At 42.1% G+C, this 18,379-nt stretch overlaps 1 protein-coding gene across 1 annotated transcript in view; it reads right to left on the reverse strand.

Moving 5' to 3' along the window:
- Nucleotides 1-5,402: 5,402 nt before the first annotated feature.
- Nucleotides 5,403-18,379, reverse strand: part of LOC111723592 (partitioning defective 3 homolog B-like) — a 174,325-nt gene continuing 161,348 nt past the window's right edge. The window contains exon 5 of the mRNA XM_023510377.1: nucleotides 5,403-5,486. Within this exon, the coding sequence (XP_023366145.1) occupies nucleotides 5,403-5,486 (84 nt within the window). The remainder of the gene's footprint in view (nucleotides 5,487-18,379) is intronic.

Below are 18,379 nucleotides of genomic sequence, written 5' to 3' on the forward strand. Positions count from 1 at the left end.
TACTTTTAGAATCATCATCATAGCGATGAGAATAGAATTTGTAGGAATAGAAGAGACTGCTCAGAGAGAATCTACATCGACCAAAGAATTAGGTAGGAGTTTCACGGGTGTGGCCAGAAGTCTAAGGCAAGAGGCTACCACATGAGTGGGTGACATGGAAATAGAGCCAAGTAAATATGAGGGCGATTGAGGGAGAGTCTTGGCTTTTCTCTGTTGGACAGCAGTCAAGTTCAGGGCAGCCCTATGGTCATGCTCAGCTGGGAGACCTGGTAGTTGCATGCACAGCATTGCTTGAACCAGAGCCCCAATCTTAGCAGTGTCGCTGGGGCTCCTCCCGCCCATGGATAGGGCACTGCTCCCATACCATGTCTTCTCTGGGAGCTAGAGTCCCACCACTGCAGAAATCCCACTACTGCACCCAAGTCTCTCAGACAAGGGCCCTGGCCTCTTGCCTAGACTGGAGTCAGTGTCCCGTGGCTGTTATTTGGACTCCACCTCTGCAGAGATGGCTGTCTCTCCCTTGTCCATTAGCCCAGCTTATCACGCAGATCACATTAGTTTGCTGTGTTCTCTTGCTCTTGACATCCGGACCGCTGGTCCTTCCCCAGAGTCAGCTAATCCTCCAGGATCAGCCAGCACTCCCAGCACATCTCCGCCCAGGTGCTGGCTCCCCTCACCACACCGCAGGCGGGCACCTTGCCAAACTGTGCCCCTGAGGCCCTGCATTTATGACAGTGGGCAGGGGGAGGACAGCAGCTGCCAGGGGCTTAAGGATGCAGCCCGGAGGGGGTAGTTGATGGTGCAAGGCCCCCATGAAGCCCGTGAGAAGGAGCTCTGGTGTGTGGATTTGCCTCATTAGAGAAAGACATGCTTCTTCCCCAGAGATAAATAAAAAAGAGCTAACAATAAAAAAATCCTTCCAATATATCAGGCAGGCTCTCCACTGAGGGCTTTGTTTATATTACTGTATTTAATACTCACAACAGCACTATATGGAGGCCCTGATATTGGCCCCAATTTGCAGATAAGAAAACAGAGCCTGGAGCAATTCAGTCACTGCCCCAGGCCACACAGGTGGTGAGTGACTAGACTGGGGCCATGATCCTGGCCTGGCTCTGGGCTCAGGCCTTCCCTGTGTGCCCTTGGGAAGTGCATGTGACTGAAGGCACAGGAGTCTAAGCGGCAGGAGAAGGTGAAGGCCTCCACGTCGTAAAGGCAAGGAAGTGAGCTCATCTCCAGAGACAGGGCTTGGAGAGCTGAGTCATCCTTGCAGAACTTAATGGGAGTAGAAATGGGTTGGAATGGCCACTGTGGGACAGTCAGGAGAGTTGACAACATGACTAAAAGGACGGCTGGACGGCAGCAGGGGCCCAGCTGGGGCTGTGTAATGTGGATGTGACAGTGGAACCCGTGAACACGGTTTTATGACTTTCTCCTGCAACCTTTTGCTGGCCGGGCATGCAGGACTACAGAAGAGGTGCAGGTGCTTTTTGCCCACTCCTTGGGACTCCACACTAGATTACAAGCCCGGAAGAGCAACATTATGTGCTGATGCACTGAACCATCTGCAGAGAGGGGGATAATGGGATCCCACGGGGCCAGGGATGGGCCAGGTGGGAACGCTGGAGGCTTGCGATGGTGGAGCAAAGAGTTCAGTGCTGGAGGGACTGACCGTGTGGGGCCCTGCATAATCAGAACCGGGCCTGGGAGAACTGAGAGGGGCGGAAAGGCTGGGGTAAAAAAGGAACCATGTGCAAAAATGCATGCACTGATGTTCACACATCACAGCAGCCTGGGAAACAGCCACTTCCCTGCTTACCTAGGGTGAGTAATAATTTGTGTCAGGCAAGAATAAGGAAATACTGACTTTATTGTGTTTACTAGACAAAAAGAAAGAATGGAAGGACAGAAAGAAAGAAAGGGCTGGACAAGCTGGTAAAACACTGGCCCAGGTACAGGCCTGGTTGCTAACGAGGTTGTATTACAACCATACTCTGCTTTCCAAAACAGCACCCTCAGGAGAAAAGAAATAAAGTCATTTTTCTTGGGAGGCAGAAGATTTAACATTGCTTAACAATAACACTTAACATCGCTTAGCCCTTAGCCTCAGGCAACCTCGTAACTACCAAGTGCTGGGAATTGTCTTTTTCCTGCGCTGGCCCTGGCTGATGCTCTGGCTTGGTGTCATTTAGCCTGGCAGTAGGTTGCATGGGTGTACTTTACAGATGACAGAGTTCCATGACAGCATAGTAGGTGCCCCTTGACCAGGGCTTCTCACCTACTCCAGGCATTTTCACTCTGTGTCAATGGCTCGAAAATTTGGCATATAAATGGATGGTATTGAGTTTATCTTTAAAACTCCTGTGACCCTCTTCACAAACAACACAGAAACCAGTTAGTAGCATATTAAGTACCCTGGGAGGTTAGTCACAGACTTCTCATGCATAGAATTATTCCTATTTTTAATTAAAAATTTAACTCCATAAATATTTTAAAGCTTCCTGCCTCTGTGACAAATGGAGGGGGATGTCCGGTGCTTACAGAGATGTGCTCACCTCTCCTTCTGGCAGAGGAGACAACAGAGAAGCTGGTGTGATTCAATTAAATGGACAGTAAGATCTCCAGGGGCAAAGACTAGAAAACCTGGGTAAATGTCATTGGTACTCAGGGCTAAATCTGCATACCTCTCAGAAGTCAGCGGGGGCAGCCAGCCCTGGTCTCTGCCTTCTGCCTCCTGCTGGGTGAATATAGAGCCCTGCTCCCACCCTCGCCCCTGTGGAGAAGGGGGAGTCATGCCTGGGAGGGAGCTTTGCATGTCCTCTTAAGTTTTTTTTTTAATTTTCAAAATATTATGGGGGTACAAATGTTTTGGCTACATAAATTTACATTTGTACAGACTGAGTCCATGTTATAAATGTGCTCATTCCCCAGAGAGTGTGCATGCTCCGTAGATATTGAGGTGGACGCCCCCATTTGGGAACCAGCACCAGGATTGCTTATGCACTTGTCTGAGCTCCATCACAGCTACTTCTGACGACCAGGCAGCTATAAAGGTCTGTCTGCCTGTGCAGCTGATCACTCTTGTCACTGCATATGTGTGTAAGGAGACTTTTTGCCAAAATTATTTTTATTCTAAGATGCTTCCCTTTCGGCTACAGTTACAGTATTGGGGCAGGCAGGGTTTTGCCAATTTGTGCATTGTGATGACGGTTCCCAAGGCACAAACAGTGGTAAGTGTATTACCTTTGTCAGAAAACCCCGTCCGTGGTGTTTAATCCTAAAATAGACTTGTTTAGAGTCAGCCATGATTAAGCATTTCAGGGCTTATTAGTAAAAATAATGAGGAGTTGGAAATGCAGAGGAATTTATGTTAATAATTACAAATAGAAGCAGTTGGTGTGCTACCATAAAAGATTGATTTGCATGCCTCCTTTACTAAGCAGTGGAGTCCTGAGGATGGACTGGGAGAGGGTCTCCAGTTCCCATCATCTCACGGCCTAATAGAAGGTGATCACTAGATGTGCAGAGAATGAATGGAGAAGTAAAATTTATAGAATTTGAAATGCTATTTTGGTGCTTTTGATTTGTACAGAAAAAAAAAAAAAAAGAAAAATCCATTCCTGCACTCTGAATGAAAGTTGGCCAGGAAGACATTAAGCTATTTCCAGTTTTCCTTCCCCCCAACTTATAAGAGCATACTATTTTCCATCTGCCTTCACCACAATTTCCATAGACTTCAACAGTGAAAGCCGGAAATCTTATATTTAAAACAAATTTTGGAAAGTACTTCCATTTTTAAAGTAAAACCCAAATACAGACATCCCTCAGCACCCGTGGGGGATCGGTTCCAGGACCTCTCTCCACTCTGATACCCAAGTCCACAGATACTCAAGGCTTGTATACAAAGTGGTACAATATTTGCATATGACCTATGCATGTCTTCCCACATATAACACTTTATATCCTCTCCAGGTTAGATTACATAATACATTATCAATACTATGGAAATGGTTGTGAAACTGTATTGTTTAGGGAACAATGACCAGGAAAAAGTCTGTACATGTTCAGGAGATGCACAACCATCTACTTAAAAAAAAGGTTTTTTTCTTTTTTCTTTTTCTTTTTTTCTTTGATATATTTTTGATCCACGCTTCGTTGGATGCATGGATGTGGAACTCCATGGATGGGATATGAAGCGCTGACTATACTAGGCCAGGGATAATAAGCACAGAAAAGAAATCACAGATAAGAAAAAAAACTATGAGACAACATATTAAAAATCAGATATAAATAAGATATTGTTATATAAAGCTTTTAAAGTCTTGCATTTTGGGTATCCTGACTAATCAGTATTAAAAGTTAGGTCCTTGCTAGATTTGAGATTTTATTACTTTTGAAGATTAACATACTATTCATAAGAGCTACTTAGGCTACGCCTGTTGCAACGCTCGGGATGTTATTTTTGTAAATTCACACGCTGAAGTACAGCCCACATGCAACTCAAAACAGTGACTCCAACTCGGAGTTAGTACTTTCACAGCTCAGCTTTGAGGATAAGAAAGTGCTACTGGGGGCCCTCCCCCAGCTCTTTAAAAGGCAATATTCGGCATCATTCCAGTTTTCGGCTGGCATTAACCTTTCTTTGTTTCTTTTTTGAACTCACTAATTCTCACACTCTCAACTCAGCTAGCTCCCATAGTAGCTGGACTACATGCATTCTTGGAAAGTTTTCCTCGTCGTCATGTGCTACTGATAGCAGACTAAAATTACTCTTCATTTCACAGATAAGAGCACCAACTTTCAAGAACTGTATCTCGTTTTCAGGGTGTCCAGTTACAGCACGAGTGGGCCACGTTAGGCCAGAATGGCCTTTTCCCACACAGTTAGTTGTTTCTCTCCCCCTCTGGGTCTGTGCCTCTCAGTAATATTTGCGTGTTGCCTTGAGAACTCGGTGGGATTCTAAATCAAGCACAGAACCCCTTCCCAGGTTCACATGTCTCTCCTGCTTTTTAACATCCATCTGAAACTCCAAAGTTAAGGTCGGCCCGCCCTTCCTCCTGGGTGACTTCTAGGACAGAGGATTTACTATTTTATTGTCTCTAAGCTTGGTGCAGGATGTTCAATACCGTTTTTATAGCAATGGCTTAGGATTTCCATTTAGTATCCAATATTCTTGCTGACATGTTCAATTGCAATGATATACTATTTTCTCCCCTTAAAAAATAACCCACAAGTGTTTCAATTATTAGCACAGTTGTGAAGATGGCACGAGGGCTGCAGCAGACGGCAGTAAGACAAAATTACAACATATTCCCTATTTCAAAGCCAGATTTCTGTTTCATACAGACTCCTCTAAAGACTTCATTTGTGGGTGAGCTGGAAAGGGGAGGCCCCGTGGTGCCCTACCTGGGTAAGGACGCGTACTGTCTCTCCAGCCCCTCCGAGTGAAAGTTGTGCGCATTCCCGTCTGGACCCTTTCCAGACACCTGTGGAGAGAAGAGTAATTAGAGATGAAGAGCCATTATACACCCCGGTTACTGACAATGCAGCTCAAAATGATAATCAGTGCACAAATGCTGCTGCTGCCTGCCAAAAATCAACCATGGGAAAGCGAGCGAGAACCCAGCCTCGCTATAGGAACTGCCGATCGCGTCGCAAACACGGCATTTAACAACAAAGTCGCTTCTTTCAAATACTGATCGTTGTTAAACTAACTCTTTTTGTGTCCCCATGCCAGGGGTGTTCTGCAGGTTGTAAGACCATTTTCTTTTTCTTTGCAAATAGGTTTTAGTTTTTAGAAAAGTTTTAAATGTGCAGAAAAACGGACAGATAATGTAGAGTTCTCATTTACCCCATGGCCGGTTTCTCTATTATTATGACTATCTTACACTAGGATGGTACAGTTCTTACAATTAATACATCAACATAACATGTTATTGTTAACTAAAGTCCACAGTTCGTGTTTTTACCTGATGTCTTCCTGTTCCCAGGATCCCACCCAGGATACCACATTACATTTAGTCAGCACAGGCTTCTTTCAGCTCTGGGAAGGACCATATTTTTAAAATCATCTTTTCCATGATGCCTTTTTTAAACTACCAAGGGTTGGTGATGGCCTGCTATCTAGTCTGCGGTGCCCAGGAAACCCTCCCTGAGCACTGTGAACCTCGCCCGAGTTCTCCCCCTAGGGACGACCACATGGGAGGGATCGACGGTTTTCTGCCTTGTGCTGGTCTTTGTTTTGTCCCTTCCTGTGCAGTTCCTGTGTTCACATCTCTTGGAGTCTTTTCCATCAGCCTCTGAGACCCTGCAGGGCAGTGACTGGCCCCCACAGGCTCCCTATGAATTGTATTTGTCTCTTGAAAGGAAAGCATTTACATCTCATCCCTCTGTATCTATCATGCCGGCTAAAACAAGATGAACATGCGACAGATATTTAAAAGTACTTGTGTGAGTGATTCCTCACCTGTTCACACCAACGTCCCTGGTATCACACATGACCCACGTGCTTGCTTTCAACCTGGTGGAACCCTCCCGCCACGGGCATAGAAGGAGTAAATAGAAAACTTGGAATATTATAACTGGGTCAAGAGGAAGGGTATTTGCTAGTAAACACAGAAAGTAGCAGTGTCAAGGTCAGAAGGGAGAGTGTTTTCTAGCAAGTACTAAACAGAAGTCAGTTTCTTTTTACAAAAAGTCCCAGCTCTCTATAAAACCACCATCCCAGCTTGCGCAAGGGATGTGTGTGTGGGCTGAGGGTGTGGGGGTAGATGGGGCAAAGCAAATATAAGAAAGACTATTCTTGGTGTTTAATTATTGCAGGGGCATCTTTCCGGTATGTCCTATAAAACCTTCTCAAACCATGAAACAGAAGAAGAGGGCAGCTGGAGTTAACTGACAGGGCAGTCGTCCAGTGAGGTACCTAGGTCACTACGAAGATTGCACACAGAAACTTCAAAGCAAGTGCCAACAGATTGGCAATTCTCATGAATACAAAAGCCTTGATTTAAACCACTAACCTTTCTACCTAAGACACAGAAGTAGTGACGGACAGAATATCTTCAACCACTCCTGAATAAGGTTTGTTTTATTTTATTTTTTTTCTGATTAACATGAGCGTACAAATGATTAGGTTCCAATACTTGTGTTTGTTGGGTGAGGTCCCTGTTGAAGGTGTGCTGTGTACCCTGACTCTGTGCCCATCAGGTGGGAGCACACCAGTGGTTTGTTTTGTTCTTAAACTATTTCCTATGGAAGAAGAATTTCTGTAAATACCAGAAACTGCATTGCAGATTATTGTTAACAATTGCAGTTATTGGAAAAACACTATGTCTATACACCCCTACTATGGCTCTAGACATTTATAACTAATCTTTCTGTACCCCTACAGCGCCAAGCTGACAGCTTCAGAACTGTTACCCAGAACTGGCCTAGCCTAGCGATGAAGGCAGGCAGTATGCTGGGGCCTCCAGGAGACAGCACACGTGCCTTTTGCTGCCTGGTGAGTTACCTACTATGTCCTAGGTGCCGTCAAATGGAAGATGATCTTTATTCTTAAGGAATTTTCTGTCTTCTTAAAAAACCAGCATTAGAAATGAAAGAAGGATATAAGATGCTGGATGGAGTGCCCTTCAGGATGTTATCTGCAATAACACAGATAAGGCCTGGAGGTATTAGGAAAAGTTTCATGGAAACACCTATCGGAACTTGGGCCAGGCTCCAAAAGGAGGGCAGCATGCTTACGTGATTCTGTCCCCTGTTTAATTGTGCACACACGTGCGCTTCTCTGTTAATATTGCAACATCAGTAATGCAGTCACTCAAGTAGTGATTACTAAGCACCTACAGTGTTCTCATGCCCTGTATTCACAGCCATGAAGAAATCCAGGCCCCCTTCCGGAGAAGGCAGGCCTGCAAACAATCATGGTGCAATGAGATCTCTGCTGGTGCAGAAGTCTGCGGAAGGAGGCCGTGGGAGTCTGCAGGAACGGATGCCAAAGTCCACCTGGGAGAGGTGAAGACAGCTTCCTATGGGTGTTGAAGCTTCATCTAAAATATGAATATGAATGAGGAGTTTTTCTGGGGGACCGGGGTGCAGGAGTAGCAGGAGAAACAGAGGATATTGTTAACGAGTAACAGTACTGCTGGTGCTACTTTTATGGCTATGAGGATTATTACCATCATTGCAATTCTTTTAATAGACTATTTTTTTTTTAAAAGGAGTTTTAGGTTCACAACAGAATGAAGAGGGAGCTACATAGATTTCCTGTATGTTCGCAAAATCAGCCTCGGGTACCAGAGGGGTAGAGCTGTTACACTTGATGAACCTACCCTGATACGTCATGATCACCCAAAGCCCACAGTTGACACGAGGGCTCTTTTGTGGTGGTGTACATTTTACAAGTTTAGACAAGTGTGTAAGGACACACATTCATTGTCATAGTATTATATACAGCATTTTCACTGCCCTATAAACCTCTGTGCTCTATTTATCCCACTCCCTACACCCCCCTTCCCCTACCCCACCCAACCCTTGCTAATCACTGATCTTTTTACATTTTTTTTTTTTTGAGACAAATTCTTATTCTGTTGCCCAGGCTAGAGTGCTGTGGCATCATAGCTCACAGAAACCTCAATCTTCTGGGCTCAAAGGATCCTCCTGCCTCAGCCTCCTGAGTAGCTGAGACTATAGCTGCCTGCCATAACACCTGGCTAATTTTTCTAGTTTTAGTACGGATGGGTTTCACTCTTGCTCAGGCTGGTGGGGAACTTTGGAGCTCAAGGGAACCTCCTACCTCAGCTTCCCAGAGTGCTAGGATTATAGGTGTGAGTCATTTTGCCCGGCCCTTTTTACTATTATCTTCACTTCCAGAATATCACATGGTGGGAATCATATAAAATGTAGCCTTTCTGATTGCTTTTTTTTGCTTTAATACACAATTAATTTTCCATCATGCTTTTTCATAGCTTGGTGCCTCATTTTTTTCTATGGCTGAATAATATTCCAGTTTCTGGATGTACCACAGTTTATTTATTCATTCACCTATTAAAGGACATCTTGGTTGTCTCCATGTTTTGGCATTTATTCAGAAAAAAATGCTGTTGTAAACATTAAACAATGATGGTACAATGAGGTCACTGCAAGTGTGGAATTAACTCCTCTGGAGAAATAACCGGGGCGCGTGATTGCTGGATCATACAGTAAGACTATGCTTTGTTTTGTAAGAAACTGCCCAACTATTTCCCAAAGTGGCTGTACTATGTTAATTCTCACCAGCCATGAATGAGAGTTCCTGTTGCTCCACATCCTTTTCAGCATTTGAGGGTGTCCGTCTTCCCAATTTTGGCTATTCTAGTAGGTGTGAGGTGGTGTCTCACTGCCGTTTTAGTTTGCATTTTTCCCTGATAATGTAGGATATACATCTTCTTTGGTGAAGGATTTATTAAGGTCTTTGGACCAATTTTAAATCAGGTTGTTTGTATTCTTTTTGTTGAGTTTTAAGAGTTCTTTGTATATTTGGTATAATAGTCCTTTATCAAATGTATCTTTTGCAAACTTTTTCTCTCTGTCTATAGTATGTGTCCTCATTCTCTTGATAGTTTCTTTTGCACAGCCGAATTTTTTTATTTCAGTGAAGTACAGCTTATTAATTCCTTCTTTTGTGGATCATGCCTTTGGCTTTATCTCTAAAAAGTCATTACCAAGCCCTAGTTCATCTAGATTTTCTCACAGGTTATCTTCCAGGAGTTTTACAGTTTTTAAGACTATTATTACCACACTGGGGAAGTTGCAGTAAAGGTCGGAGCCAGAAATGGTAAGGGGCTAAACTAGGGGTTCTCAAAGATGGAGACAAGAGAGTGCTACAGGGCTGTTAAGAAGGAAGGATCAACAGGCTTGACTTTGGATAAAAGGGAAGGATGTGTTTAGAATAATGTCCAAGCTTCTGAGCTTAGCAACTAGATGAACTTGGTAACAGTGGCCAAGAAGGAAATAAAGGAAAAACATATTTAGGAGTCAGTGTGGGAGAAGAAAATACAGGGTCTGACAATTAAGTTTGTGAACTCATCTTAGAAAAAATGCTACATACCTCATTGCTAAATATCACTCTAGTCACTATCCAAGCTTCCCCTTGGGGGACTTCCCACCCCTGATGTACTCAACCTTCAACTCTTTTTCTGGAATGTCCATCAGAGTTGTCATCGTAGGAGACCTGACAATTAAGTTTGTGAACTTACCACTGTGTGCTTATGATGACAGCACTGTACAAACAACTCAGGAAGGTTTCATAACCTCGGTACATCAGTGTCTCACAGTTGTGTTTGTCTCAACATTTGTCAATGTCTTGCTGAATGGCAGTCATTATTGCTGTGTGTTTTTATGTGCTGTAGGATGACAGCTCCGATGGTCATTCCAAAAAAACAATTCCAAAATTGCTTTGAAGGGTAGACTAGGTTCTGGCATTGGTGCATAGCTTCCCAGGAGGAGTACTTTAAAGGTGACCATTGTGATATACAGCAGTGAGGTCTGCAGCGATTTTTCTAGGGTGAGTGTGCATGCATAATTGTCAGACCTGGCAGCCATATTGAGCTTGAGTGGGACATTTGATGGAGACACGTGATATATAATTGAGTATAAAAGTTTACAACTCAGAAGAAAAGTCTGGAGTAAGATGTAGAAGTGGGAAACATTCAGCATATAGATGGTACCTGAAAGCCTGGGGGAAATTGTCCAGGAAGAGTCTACAGAGACAAAACAGAAGAAAAGACATGGCAGGACAAGAGAGAAGAACACCAATAGTGTTCTCAGGAACACGATCATTTATAAGGCAGGCAAAACAGTTAAACCCAGGAGGAAGTCTGAGATAAAGCAGCTGGTCCAGAAGAGAACCAGGAGCACATGTCATCATGGAAACCAAGAGGAAAGAATTCCATGAAGAAGTGAGTGGTCAATTCTGCCAAAAGCAGTCAAGAGTTTCAGCAAGACAAGGACCATGGTATATGTGGTATGTTGGTGCACTCTACCCAATTTTCCCTTCTGGATGAGCATCACCCTGAACTACAAAGCCTGGAATGCTAAAAAGTGCCGTACTCAGATTTCCCTTGCAGCCAATGTCCTGGCTGTGATTTAAATCAGGCCCTAACATTTGGGAAATGGAGCTGAGGCTGTCAGTGGCTGCTCTTCACTAGCAGTGAATGGCGAGAAGGCCTGAATGGCATGCTTGGTTTTCCTGCGGCAGCTTCAGCAGACAGATTTACCATGGTTAGATTCTGTGGGGGAGTGTAGCTTTTATAGTTGGTTTTGGAGCTGGCGGCAGTAGAGGTTGGCTTCCTGACTGTGGCACCTTCCTAATCATGGTGGCTCCTCATATAGGCACTTTGTGGCTCTGGAGCTAAAGCGTCTGGTATAGAGGTAGCAGTAGCTCCCTCAATAGCTTGGTTCTATAGTGTGGGTTGGAAAAGATCATTTCTGAAAACTTATCTGAGAATTTGTTTCTTTTACTTTCCTTAGGACTCGATAAGCCCATTACTAGGGTGTAATCAATTTTCCTTGCTTAAACAAGCAGGGGTAGATATTCTTCTCTGCAACTGAACAGTGATCAATAGAAGGTCTGGAAAAGTGTACAACGGAATTGGCAATGAGATGGTGATTGGAGCTTTATGGAGAGTGATTTCAGTGGATTGATGGGAAGAGAGAGCCAGGCTCTATGATCCTGGAAACTTTTAAAGTTTTTAAATAAATAACCAACCACTAGTTGTACTATCTTATGCTGTTATGTTCACAAAACAGGATTAATACTTTCAAGGAAGTAAACATTTGTTAGTGCCTCCTAAGTGGAGTAACATGCTAAGGAATCTCAGACAGAGAGACAAATAAAGTCCTCTCCCTCGGGGACACATTGTAAGTTAACAGAAATGATGGGAAGAAATTTCTGTTCTATTATTTTAATAAATAGATGTAACCAGCTTTATTCCCTTAAATGACTATTGTGGAAAACCACACAAAGATGACCTCTGTTAACATTTCTATACATATTCTAATGGCATATGGAGTTTGTCTCATCAATTTATTTCTGGTATTTCCCAGTGTTATTTAATATGTTTCAAAACCATGAATTTTATATCTTATTTTATGGATAAATCATAAGTTATAATAATCTACTCCTGTGATTTGATCAAGTTTTAATATCCTGATTAGAAATGGTGGTACCATATATATTAGTGTGTTGGGTACACAATTTTTTTTTTTTTTTTTGAGACAGAGTCTCACTATGTCACCCTCAGTAGAGGTCTGTGGTGTCCTAGTTCACAGCAACCTCAAACTCTTGGGCTTAAGCAATTCTCTTGCCTCAGCCTCCCAAGTAGCTGGGACTACAGGCACCCACCGCAATGCCCAGCTATTTTTTGGTTGCAGTTGTCATTGTTGTTTAGCTGGCCCGGGCCATGTTCAAACCTGCCACCCTTGGTGCATGTGCATGGCACCATAACCACTGTGCTTCAGGAGCCAAGCTGGGTACACAATTGTTGCAAATGGAGTTGCAGCTAGAGGGTTGCCAGGGGAAGCTAATTATAAGAAGTCGTGGGTCAGTCCTGAGGATGTCCCACACTGAGGAGGGAGTGAGGGGAGAGGAAACAGGCACAGGCATTTCTAAGCTCATTTCTCATTTTGCTCTGCACTCAACAAGACTCAGAAATGTTCCTGCCTGAAGAACTCCTTATTAGGTAATTTCCCTCATCACAGAAAACCAAGGCCAGCAGCTTCGATCCAATTAATTTTTTTTAAAATCCCTTTATCTTATGTGGTGTCGTACAGGGCTTTTTTTTTTTTTTTTTTAAATGTAATGACCTAAATATATGTCTGATAGAAACAATCTTGACTTAAGCCATAACAAAAACCCGGGCTTTAGTACAACAGTGTAACGTAAGAACTTACGCCTGGATTTGGGGCATATTTATCTTTCTCTTGCTGATAAAACTCAGGAAGTGAAACTTCAGAGAGCTTATTCAAAACAACTCGAAGGGCTCATACCTTGGTGCGCCTAGTACGGGGTGACCTTCTCGGCTGGGTTATGACAGCCTGTGACAAGCCTATCAGGAGGGCGTGGAGTTTGGAAGGAATGTTGAATTAAGATGCTTTTAGTCCATGGGAGTTCTCCCAATTTTATTCATTCCATGCCTGCGGCTGGCTGGGGTGTTAAGAGCCTTGTTAAAATAAAGCTATTAGTCTTTTCTCTACAAAAGCAAGGCGCTTGCTGCTTACATTCAGGGTTCCTTAAATCAGTATGTATTTCTAGCCTGGCATTGCTAGAATCAGCAGTTTCATAAAACAATATCCTAAAGAGGCCATTTAACACCCCCCACCCTATTTTCCCCATTTGCAGATTAATGGCAGAGGAGGAGATACAAAGCCTTTTCCAAAAAAAAAAAAAATTAACAATTCATGAAAAATAAAAGAATAAATCACAAGAGATTTTCTACAAATGGCTCTGATGATGAAACACGGAAACAATCCAAAATCAATGTGCTTTCCAGCTTCTATACATTAGGACACATTTCCCCCACTGTTGTGCTTTATATTCTATAAGCCAATTTTCCTAAGGAAATTTAAAAGGTATTATGATGGAAAGGCCGTGCAAAGTGGCAACACAGCTTATTCACCTATCTGCAACATCCTCATTTACAAATATGTCTTACTCAGATCTATTACCCAAAAAAATGAGTTTCATGCTGCCAGACACATCATCAGATTAAGATGCAAAGTATAAAAATTTAGATGCCATTTTGGGAAACGTGTCTTTCATTTCAAGTTGGTATCACGACAGACATTTCTGAGCAGTGTTCCGCATTTCCAAAGGCTTTCTTCTAATTCCATTGCTCTTACCTAGTTATAGATTGGGCTGGAAGATGCGGAAGGGAATCGCCACAATGAAAACTCCTATAAAGTTCTGACCTTGGCTTTCAGTATCTCCTACTATCAACACGCTCTTTTCAAATGCCATGTTTCAAGGGGAACAGAGGGCAATGCTCTATTTAAACAAAAAGAAACTATTCAAAACAGGTTGTTTAATTATTTCTCTTTGGCGATGTGTAGTATATTATGCCCGAGCTACATATTTGCAAATATGCTATCCAGAGAGGCAAAAGCACACATAGTCATTCAGATCATTATTTCTGAAGTGTTTGTTTTCTCTAATTTGATTTCAGTAATTTTGTCAAATAACTGGGTATTCAGCTTATAGACTAGCCTAGAACATCTGCTAGTTTAGCAAATACAGCAAATAAAATATTTTAAAAATAACTCTTGGGTAAGACTTTTAACCATTCTGAGCCTACATTTTCCTCTCTTGTAACTTGTTAAGAGTTAAAACAAAAATCGTCGAGGTCTTATCCGTGCACATTTCCTAACTAACCTTGCACGGTTTTGACATTTGTGCTGACCACTTACACCTCATCAACACCGCAACCGTGCGTCGGCGCAGAGTGATATTACAGCGGAATGACAAGAGAAAAAAGTAACCTGTTACGTTATGAAATTATAAAGTGTTTATTGGGATTTAAGCATGAAATCTTATGCTGGCCCCATCCCGGCACTAGCTGGATATACCTGGGTCACAGCATCTTAATAACCTGAACTATCTCTGTTATGATTGTCTTCCCAGAAAATAAAATCAGACATCTCCCGCCAGCTCTGTTTGTGTCTGGGCCTAAGATACAGTTACCATAGAAACTATGATTGTGGATACAATTTTACAAATTTGGCTTCATCTATCAGATGCACTTTGTGTATGTGTGTGTGCGTGTGCACGTGTGCGTATGTGCCTTGCCAGTAAGCTTGAAGAGCAAATTGTGGCTCTGTGTCTTTAATTAAAGAGCCAGACATCATTCCTCATTTCCTTTCCTCCATCTGTCTACCTACGAGTAAAGATATTGTAACACGGGCTAAAATGTAAATTCATACTTGAAAAAAGACAAAGGTCTGATGAAAAGATGAAAAAAAGGGTATTAGAAAAACCATTTCCTAAGAAATCTATCACCTGTCCTGTATTTTCCAGGAGCAGAATAAACAGGAATTGGATAGTATTTTAGTTAGTGACATTAATCATTAGATACTAATGTCTAGTACTTACTGAAGTTGGTTTCTAGTTGTTTCTTGGATGTGTCATCAAGGTTGTCGATTCCATTCTATTTCATTTTATTGCACTCCATAACAATGTTCTTTATTCCTCCCCAAAGAAAAAAAGCTAATCCTCAAAATATGTCTGAATTTTAAATGATATAATATTAAATTAGTTTATATTATTTCTATGAATTCATACTATTCCTTTTCATTGCTAAGCCCTATAAAGGACGCTCATTAACTGAACTCTGTAGCATAGTTTAATTATATTTTCATTTATAAAGACTAACACATACATGAGATTTTCAGCTTTATAGCACGTTTCTTCTTCCTATTTTGGTCAGCAGGCACGTTCTGGTCACCTCTATTTACAGTTACTAAAAGAAAGGACTCTCTAGGACACTCTGCAATCAGTATCATGAGTTATAATCAATGCTACCCCTTCCATCTCTGCCTCATTTCACACACAAGGAAATGAGAGTTCAGAGAGAGTTAAGAGACTCACATAAGGGTCACACCGTAGAAAACCCAGGGTTTGAACTGAGATGTGTCTGACCCAAAAGCCACACTTCTCCTCCTCGTAAATCTGCCTCATACGTTGGCAGTGATCATTATAGTTACTGTCACTCTATTTCCTAAATGAAGAACTGAGACAGAACATCTGAAAGTTCAAATGCACCCATGATGGCAGTGGGATGGGGAGTGTGTGAAACTGTGACTGTCTGCCAGCATTCCATGTGAGCTGGCCATCATAGCCCTACTGCCGAACTCCAGTGGCCTAGCAATGTTTATTTCATGTAGGTGGAGACATGAATATATGTATATATGTCGACTTTTTTTGTATAGCCATAGTTAGCTCCTAATAATGAGTTATGTTTTGTAAAAAATAACAGTCTGTATTATGTACATTTTTCCAATTATACATATATGGTGTCAGTCTGTTAATCTGGTTTACATAAGACTGCAGACTGTAAGTCCATGAGCATTAAGAGAATGCCTCCTATTTTGTGCCATTGCCTTCCCAAGGCCTGGCATATCACAGTGTTCACTAGTATTCATTGAATCATTGAGAGAGAAGTCTGAAACGTCTCCTCAGTGGAAGCTAACAGAAAGAATTTATCAGCCCCCACAATGGCTAGCTAGGTCTTTGTTAAAACTGTTAAATAATACAAAAGCTATAACCCAATTATAGCCCAAGAATATGGGGAAAGGAGAGAGGGAGGGGAGGGGTGGGGGGAGGATGGGTGGACGGAGGGTGATTGGTGGGACCACACCTATGGTTCATCTTACAAGGGTACATGTGAATCTTCCTAATGTAGAATATAAATGTCTTAACACACACACAAAATAAAATAAAAAATAAAACTGTTAAATAGTACCATGTTTCCCTGAAAATAAGACCTACCCCCCAAATAAGCCCTAGTAGGATTTCTATGCATTTGTTAAATATAAGCCCTACCCCAATAATAAGACCTAGTGATGGGCGTGGCTATTGCAGCATATCTGCATAGCCACACCATGCATTTTGGCGTGGAGTGGTAAGGAAGACTGGAATACCTTTTATCTGCCACAGCTCCTTTCTCTGAGCCATTCGTGGGTGCACGTGTGGTAACCAGGGTTGTAGGCATCCTATTGCACATGTGCGAACGGCTAGGGGAAAGGAGTTCATGCATCACTAGCGCCAGCCCCACCAACAAGGTTGGCTCCCCTGTCAGGTTCCAGAAGAAGATGACTTACCTGTATTTGAATTATGTAGATTGTTGTATGATACTTAATAAAAATAAGACATCCCCTGAAAATAAGCCCTAGTGTATCTTCTTGAGAAAAAATACATATAAGATAGTGTCTTATTTGGGGGGAAACATGGTAGAAAACGCATTATCAAAATGTTCTAAGAGAGCTTTATCTTCATAACCCTTGGTCCTGTGGTAATGCTTTATTAAGACTGCGACTTCCTTTATTTATACAGTCCTGATTTTTGTTATATTTCTTAAAAAATAAAAAACAAACTGTAAACATTCTTACAATTTAGATTTACGCTCAGATGTGGTGTATACATCAAAACCATTAGGAACTTTAATTAATAATTGCTTAGGGTGAAAGAAGATTCCTATAAGGTCAAAATAACAGTAGATTGGGGAACCCAATCCAAGAAGATAAATCACTGAACACGCTGGGCATAACCACTGTGGATCTGAGCCTCTACCTCAATGAGAAACCTGTTTTGATTCACAAAGTTACCACTCCCGTCCTGCTATTTATGCTAGAAGCAGGCAGGCATTTTCTCCACATTTATATTAACCAAGTTATTTTGTGACTATTATAGCAACTGAGTTCAAGTTCTAGGGGGATAAACAAAGATGAGGAGAAAGGCAGAACTAAATGGATATCACTCTGAATACTGATGTTCTTGTGTCAAAACCTGGTTTGAAAAACAGATGCACATGCGCACACACATACACTGAAACACACACTTCCATAATTCCCTATTAACTTGTAAATAAAACTCTACCTCCTAGTCTGGTAGTCAAAGCCTTCAGTAGTCCACGGCAATCTAACTTGCCAGCTTGATCTTGCCTCTCTCATGTATTCAATGATCTTATTGGGAATTTTACAGATCGTGAACATGCAGTTTTATGCCTGTGGTGGGCTGTCCATTTCTTTAGATTTGGTATCTTTTCCTGTGGCCAGGTCACTGCTGCCAGTGTGGCAGGGGCGTAGTAAACGCTGAGTGGGTGAATGAATAAAGCAAGAAGTGTGTGTTGGTCCGACTGGTTGTATACATTGCAAGGGACAATACCAGGCAGAAAGGCAGTGGATATGAAGAACAGATTCTATAGAAGGTAGTGTGAGTATTAAAACACTTATAAACAGAGAAGAGAGCTCGAAAAGGGGGGCGTATGCAGGGAAAGAGAAAAACCCCAGAGAAGCAGAGAAGGAAAAGTTGACAAAGAGAATGGGTTCCAAGAAAACATCCATGTTACTGCAATCTACTCTAAATCTTAGCATACAGGTAATGCCCCTCCTAAATTTCTCTCCATTAATCAAACTCTTGGAGCAATCAGAACACTCCATTCCCCCACCAGAGCAGGGAATGCAGACTTTGCTCTTCTGATTAGCTGTATATATAGCATCTTACTTCCAAAGTCTTTAAAATGTGATCATTTTAAGTCAACATTCAAAGTCAGATTTGATAAAATCATTTAATTGGGCATTGATTCATCTATACAGAACTCATCACTGAATTCTTCAGTTTCACCAACAT

The sequence above is a fragment of the Otolemur garnettii genome, unplaced genomic scaffold, assembly GCF_000181295.1.
Source record: "Otolemur garnettii isolate 467f Iridium unplaced genomic scaffold, OtoGar3 scaffold00013, whole genome shotgun sequence".
Classification (NCBI taxonomy): Eukaryota; Metazoa; Chordata; class Mammalia; order Primates; family Galagidae; genus Otolemur; species Otolemur garnettii.